Source organism: Phaseolus vulgaris, chromosome 10 (genome assembly GCF_051622355.1).
Source record: "Phaseolus vulgaris cultivar YP4 chromosome 10, ASM5162235v1, whole genome shotgun sequence".
NCBI classification, from domain to species: domain Eukaryota; kingdom Viridiplantae; phylum Streptophyta; class Magnoliopsida; order Fabales; family Fabaceae; genus Phaseolus; species Phaseolus vulgaris.
Genome location: NC_143507.1, coordinates 13,303,077 through 13,309,953, shown reverse-complemented (window position 1 = coordinate 13,309,953; position 6,877 = coordinate 13,303,077). Strand labels below are relative to the sequence as shown.

The following is a 6,877-nucleotide window of genomic DNA, read 5'->3' as shown; positions in this document are numbered from 1 at the left end:
CGACAAAACAACAGGTTGTTTTTCACTTAGTTGGAAAAACACTTTAAACATAAAAAATTTGAAAACACTTAAGCTTTAGATTCAATAAAGAGTGGATTACAAAGATAAACTACCCCAGATCCTACTTTAAAGCACATCAGCAACTTCAAGCAACTCCAGCCTTCCATCAAACTCTAGGATTTAGATTCTTAAAAGCTTTGATCACACTTGATTCAACAATCTCCCCCTATTTGATGAAGACAAATCCCTGGTTACTTGTGTTGGACTTGATTGAATCTAAAGCAATTCCTGCAAAACAAAGTTTAAGCAATATACAACACCTATGGCAGCAGGTTAGAGCAGTACAAAAAACTTGTGTTTTGCTTAACCAAAACAGCAGCCAAAACCAACCAAAACAGCAACAGCAAAGCAGCAAAAACATTAATCACTTAAACAAATAGAGTTTGCATAAGTAGAGACAACACAACATAAAATCTCCCCCTATTTGTCTTCACAAATAGACTATAAGAAGAGATAAAAAGCAATTGTTCCAGATTAAACAGAATTTAAAAGAAATAGCACTTAAACTGGTACAAAACAAAATCAATCGGTTGTTTCGAGAATTCAACAGGTTGTTTTTCTTCAGTCATCCCTGTCATATTGAAGCTCAAAGATCTGGTTCTGAACAACTTCAATCTGTTCATCCAGGGTCATAAAACGACTATCCATGCTCTAAAATCGATTGTCAATGCTATGGAAATTGGTCACACAAAGATCATGGAGATTTCTTTGATTCTCAGCAAAGCCATCAAGTCTATTCACCATGTATCTTTCAAAGGAAGACATAGAAGGAATTTCCTCCCCTTGATGTCTTGCACTTGTTCCAGCACCAAGGTTAGTTGCAGAATGTTCTTCATTGTGGATATCCATATCAGTAGCTTGATCTTCTTCATCAAAATCAGCAGCTGCACACTTGATGAACCACCATGATCACCATCTTTGCTCACCCATCTTCCATTTATTTTGGTGAATCCCATCTTGCTTAGAGAACCATTATTCATTTCTTGTGTTGATTTAACCAACTCAGAGGTCTCATCTTCAAGATTCACTTCAAAATAGAGCAAGAATTTAGAGATTAAAACAACATAGGGATAGTGGTAGTCACTTAACCTCATGAATTTTTGCATGTGTTCTTTGATGATATGAATCCAATTGATCTTGATCTTCTTCATGATGCAGTAGATATACACAAGATCTTCTTCTATTAAAACAAAATGGTTGCTCCCCCTTGGAGTTAGAATCCAAGTAACAATAAGAGCAAGCACTCTTTCATCTAACTTCAAGCCTCCAACAGAACAAGTTCTCACTTGGGCTTGTTGATTCTTCAAACAGCTCTTGTAGTATTGGACTTTGTTGAAATCTTCCTCAACTCCAAGATTTCCTTTGTTAATCCTTAGACCAACATACTTTAATCCAATTACTGCAGTCCACACATCATGGGTAATCTCCATGTCTACACCTTTCACATGAGAAACAAGGTTGTTTCCTTCAAACTTAAGATTGGTGTAGAATACCCAAATCAAATCAGGGTATATGTTTCCCTTCATCTCCAATAATCTTCTTAGCAACTGATCATTGAGAAGCTTTCTCACATTTCCAACTTTTGGCTTTTCAGCCAATCAAAGGAGACAACTTTTGGGTTGTTGATCACCTTTGTGCTTGTCTCAAAACGATATCTCTCAATGAGCTCATTATCCCCTGAAAACCAGCCCTCAAGTCTCCCTCCAGACCTTACAGCCCTTGTTTTGATCCTCTTTGATGTAGGTGGAGTGGACTCCATGATAGCAGAAAAAAAAGGCAAAGGTTCACACACAAGGAGAACAAGAGATGTTGCAAGAGATGGCTCAATTGATTGTTTTTGTGAGAGAGAACTGCTGCACCAGATTTTATAGCATAACTGAACCCTACTATGATCACTCAATGTTGTTCACCAAGTTATGTTGATATCAAATAACTACACTAAGTGCATAAGAAACATCAAATAATGTACAATGTATATGATGGTATCAGCTGGTTCTTCAACTTTTGAAGCAAGCAACTTGTCGGGCTTCTATCCTCGGATCAAGTTGACAACCAACCTGTTGAAAAGAACGTTAAAGAAAGCAACAAGCAAGGAGTGCACCACCTACAATTACTAATCTCATCAGATCAGTTAACCGAGCTTATTTACAAACTTGGATTTGCTGAACTCTCCCAACCCCACAGTATTTGATCATGTTATCTTTGGTAGTGAAATTACGTCTCAATTAAAATCAGGAATGCTTAATAAAATATATAGACACAAAAAGTTAGGTTTGTTAACACTTGCAATTCCAGTCCACTGTCAAACCGAACAATTATGCAATTCAAGACATTTAATTGGATGAAATAACTTCTAAGATGTTGATGACGTAAGTGTAAGAAGGAGAATTACCTGCTCATCATCCTTACTCGTTAAATCCATGTTCCGTTAATCTTTATCCCACGAACATGGCACATTTTAGCCCAAATTTCACTGTTCTTTCTGTGGCATCGTTTTTCCAGCAACGGACATCCCTCTATTATTAATCTTATTAGAGAGACCGGCAGCCTTTCTCCCTCGATATTCTCCAGCTTTTTACATTTTTCAATGCGCAATTGTTGTAGCGACTTGAGATGAAGAAGGCCCTTGCACTCCAACGTCTCCATACTTGACAATTCACTTAGATACAGATGCGTAAGGGAGAGAGGCAGCAATCCCTCCTTTGGGAAGCACTTGATGCCATCACATGGACCGTTGACAATGACACTGGTAACCATATCCATGGACACCCATGCTTGGCGGCTCACTAGTTTCTCACAGTTCCTCATCTCAACTCTTCTCAAGTTAGGTGGCATACTCCCTCCTGGAAATGACTCAATTTGTTGGCAGTTCCATATTCTAAGATATTCCATCTTTGGGAGAAGAGTAGACATCTGATCGGGCAATGATTTCAACTTCTCACAGTGACACACAATTAAATAAGTCAAATTGGGCGCAGACAATCCTCCCGGGAATGATACAAAGTTGGGACAGTCGCTAATATAAATAGAATTGAGTCTCTTAAACGACTCTGACCCTACGACCGAAAGAGATTCCATACTTTCACAATTTCTGATATCAAGACGAATGAGATTTGGAAAGGTATCCAGTGGAAGAGACGTTAGCCAATCACAACTATTCTTTATTGACAGTGATTCCAGTAATTCGTGTTTGTGTTTCATGGGGAACTTCAGTTTCTTTAAATCACTGATATCAAGAGTTGTCAGCGATGCTGGAAGACAATCACCTGGAAAAGATATGGCTGACGAACAATCCTTTAATGACAAGGAACTGAGGCAAGTAGGTTGGATGTTAGTGATGGCCTCCATCATGGACTCCACCATTGGGCTTCCTTCTATCTCTATATTCTCCACCGAAAGAGGAAACACATGAAACGTCACTTTGTTGCTTTTAGATATCAGTAATCTTCGAAGGGTAGGAGCCCTTGGGACGGAAGAGACAAGATGCTCGCAATTTATAATACTGAGTGTTTGCAGAGCAAGAAGGTGATTAGGCAAGTCTCCCTTTAGTTTGGGGCAGTCTGTTATATAAAGATACTTAAGCTCAGGAAAAGCTTCTGATTCGATTGAACTCCACACCTCCCAACGAGGCATATCAGAAATGTATAGAGATTGAAGGGAGGGAAAGGGCGTCACAGATGAACAATCTTCCTTCTTATAAAAGCCTGCATCAATAGTCTTCACTGAATCCATGTTTGAAATATTGAGGTTCTTGAGAGACGGTAGTTGCCCCATTGAAGGAAGCATGCAACAGTTGTTACAATTATTTAAATACAGATATGTTATATTTTGGTAGGAAAAACTCTCCACCCATTCAGGAAATCTGGTTCCTTTATAACCGCTTATTGACAGCTGTTCCAGATCTTGGTGAGGATGTAAGTTGCTGAGTACATCTAATTCAACTTCGAAGTCGATGTCATCGTCGTTACCTGTAGACCATTCTAAGGATAGATCATTAATATGCTTCTTATCCATTATCCTGGCCTCTAATGCTTCTTCACCTTTTCTAACATTCTCCAATTTCTCAATAGAAAACGAACCATGAAGATTTGGAAGTCCTCCCAGTTCTTTAATGCTATTCTCTTTATGTTTGCCCACAGTATAGAAATCCAACTTTTGTAATTGATTTAGTTTCCCCATTCTTTTAGGCATCTCTTTTATGGGAGTCTGATCAATTTCAAGATGACGCAAGTTTACAAGATTTTGCATGGCACTAGGCAACTTAGTCAGATGCGAGCAGCAATCCAACTTCAAAGTTTGGAGATTGTACAAATTGCACAATGACTCTGGCAGTGTTTCTATACTGGTATGAGAGACATTTAAATAACGCAAATGGATCAATTGACCTATTGAATCAGGCAGAGCAAGCTGATTTTTGAAGTTACAAAATGATAAAACTCTCAAGTACTTAAGCATTGACACTATAATAAGTGGTGCCTTTTCGTTGTTGAATGGAGACTCTTTACAATTGATCAGCGAGAAAGTTCTTGGAAATTTTACTGTGTCGAAAACTTCAATATCCGAGACTGGATCACTGAATCTTGTAAACGACAAATGACGAGTCTTTCTATCGATCTTGGTTTCTTTTCCAAGTTCATCTGCTCTGAAATAAAATTCCCCGCCAATGAATGTTGCTAGATCATGCATCAAGTCATGCATTACAAAACAATCTCCCCATTGATTACTTTGAAAAAACGATCGGGAAACCAAATCATCAAAATACTCCTGACCAACTTCTTCTAAAGTCTTTCCTTTTTTTGGTGCTTTTACAAGATCTTCAGCAATCCACAGCTGGATCAGCTCATCTTTCTTAAATGCATAATCTTTGGGATACAGTGAGCAATATACAAAACACCGTTTTAAATGCGGAGGGAGATAATTATAACTAATTCTGAGTGCTGGAATAATTTTACACTGACTTTCAGGAAGTTCCCAAATGTCACTCTCAAGTACATTATTCCAATCCCTAATAGCGTGCTTTCTTCTCAACATTCCTCCAAGTGACTGTGCAGCTAAAGGCAACCCATTACACTTTTTAACAATCTCCTTTCCAATTTTTTCTAGAGTTCCTCTATTCTCACTGTCTTCTGAGAGAGGAAAAGCATGGTTTGCAAACACCAACCAACAATCTTCATTTGACAATTTGTTTAAATGATATACTTCAACAGTTTGAAAAGGGACTACAGCCGCTACATTTTCATTGCGGGTTGTGACCAGAATTTTACTTCCCCTCATCCCACTTAGAAAGGGTTTTGTAAGACTACTCCAGCTATCACAATCCTCGATCCAAACATCATCCAGGACAATTAAGAATTTTTTATTTATCATCTTGTCCATCAACTCAAGTTGAAGTGAATTTAGATCATTCAAATTACAGGACATCTTGGTAACTTCCTCTATCATACTTTTTGTCACCTTCACAATATCAAATATATCAGAAACACAAACCCATGCCTTTAAATCAAATATCTGCTGCTTCAATTTGTCATCGTTATACACAGATCGGGCCAAAGTGGTTTTTCCGACCCCACCCATGCCTACAATAGATATCACGGACACTTCTTCACCATCACTGTTCTCCTCTAGCACCATCTTCATTATGGCATCCTTGTCTTTATCCCTACCATACATACCATATCCATCTTCCAGAGATGTTGGCTGAGCTTTCCATGGCTGGTGTCTCTCCACTGGAATGTCCTTCAAATCAAGACTCTCCTTTTGTTTTAAAATGTCATCTAATCTTTCAACTATGTCTTCCAACTTACTAATACTAACAATCTTCTTCCTGTTGAAAAGGCGAGAAAAGGAATCGCTTACCTCCTTTTGAGTAGCAGCTTTAGTAGAAACTTCATCAAGTAAGTCGTCAACCTCGTACACAACATCTCTGAGAACATCGAGCCACTTTTTGACATTGGAGTCTGAGATTTGTCGATTCTCAGCATCAGCAAGTACCACTCTAACAACTATCAGCTGGTTCTCCACCTTTCGAAGCAACTTGTCAGGCTTCTTTCCACGGATGAAGTTGACAAACTCAGGGGAAGCTAGCCTTTCAAAAAGAACGTCAAGGAAAGCAGAGAGAAGTGCACCACCTACCACGGCTAAAGCCATGATCTCAGGAACAAACAAAAATGTAAAAGGAATTGGCTGCAAGAGACTATGGTGGTTCAAGATGAGGCGAACTTTTGTGAGGAGATTTGGATTGGTCAACTCTCTTCACTTCAACTTTATATTCTCCATCAGTTCCTGCGATCAAAATAAACCGTTGGATATGTATTTAGAATTTTGTATGGTTGAGATTTAAGATGCTTTGTTGAAAAGTCAGGTTCATGGTCGGATGCTTTTTGAAAATTCGGTGGATGAGAATCAAGACTTGATGAGTGAAATACTAGTTTCTAATCTAAATTTTCTTTAGGGTAATGTATATAAACTGATTTAACCAAATGTTATTCTTATTTCCTTTCCCATAAGTATATAGGAAAAATAATTATAGCAAAAGGGCCATATTGTAATTGAGGCTGTTGCAAGTATAGTTAATGATGTAAAACATGTGGTCATAGTTGTCTAAAGATGTGAAAGGAGGCAGCAATTAAATCTGATATGGGAAAAATAGAATATGCATATTTCATGTTCAAATCAAGCATCCATGATCTCTTTGGGTGATTTTGCAATAGTGTCCCCATTTACTTTAAGATATCATCTTTGTTCATCACGGTCCTTGTGGACATAATTAATCAAAAGATAAATTGTAATGTATACAAATTTATTTAACCACATTATA

At 38.0% G+C, this 6,877-nt stretch overlaps 1 protein-coding gene across 1 annotated transcript; it reads right to left on the bottom strand.

The window, feature by feature from the left end:
* Window positions 1-432: 432 nt before the first annotated feature.
* Window positions 433-6,294, bottom strand: LOC137818720 (putative disease resistance RPP13-like protein 1). Its single transcript, XM_068622293.2, has 2 exons — window positions 2,453-6,294; window positions 433-2,117 (listed from the first exon to the last, which is right to left on the bottom strand). Exon 1 carries the CDS (start codon window positions 6,205-6,207, stop codon window positions 2,473-2,475), a length of 3,735 nt encoding a protein of 1,244 aa, XP_068478394.1. The 5' UTR covers window positions 6,208-6,294; the 3' UTR covers window positions 433-2,117; window positions 2,453-2,472.
* Between the last annotated feature and the right edge of the window lie 583 nt (window positions 6,295-6,877).

Excerpts from the sequence above, each read along its gene's own strand:
- LOC137818720 (XM_068622293.2), bottom strand. The coding sequence starts at position 6,207 with ATGGCTTTAGCCGTGGTAGGTGGTGCACTTCTCTCTGCTTTCCTTGAC.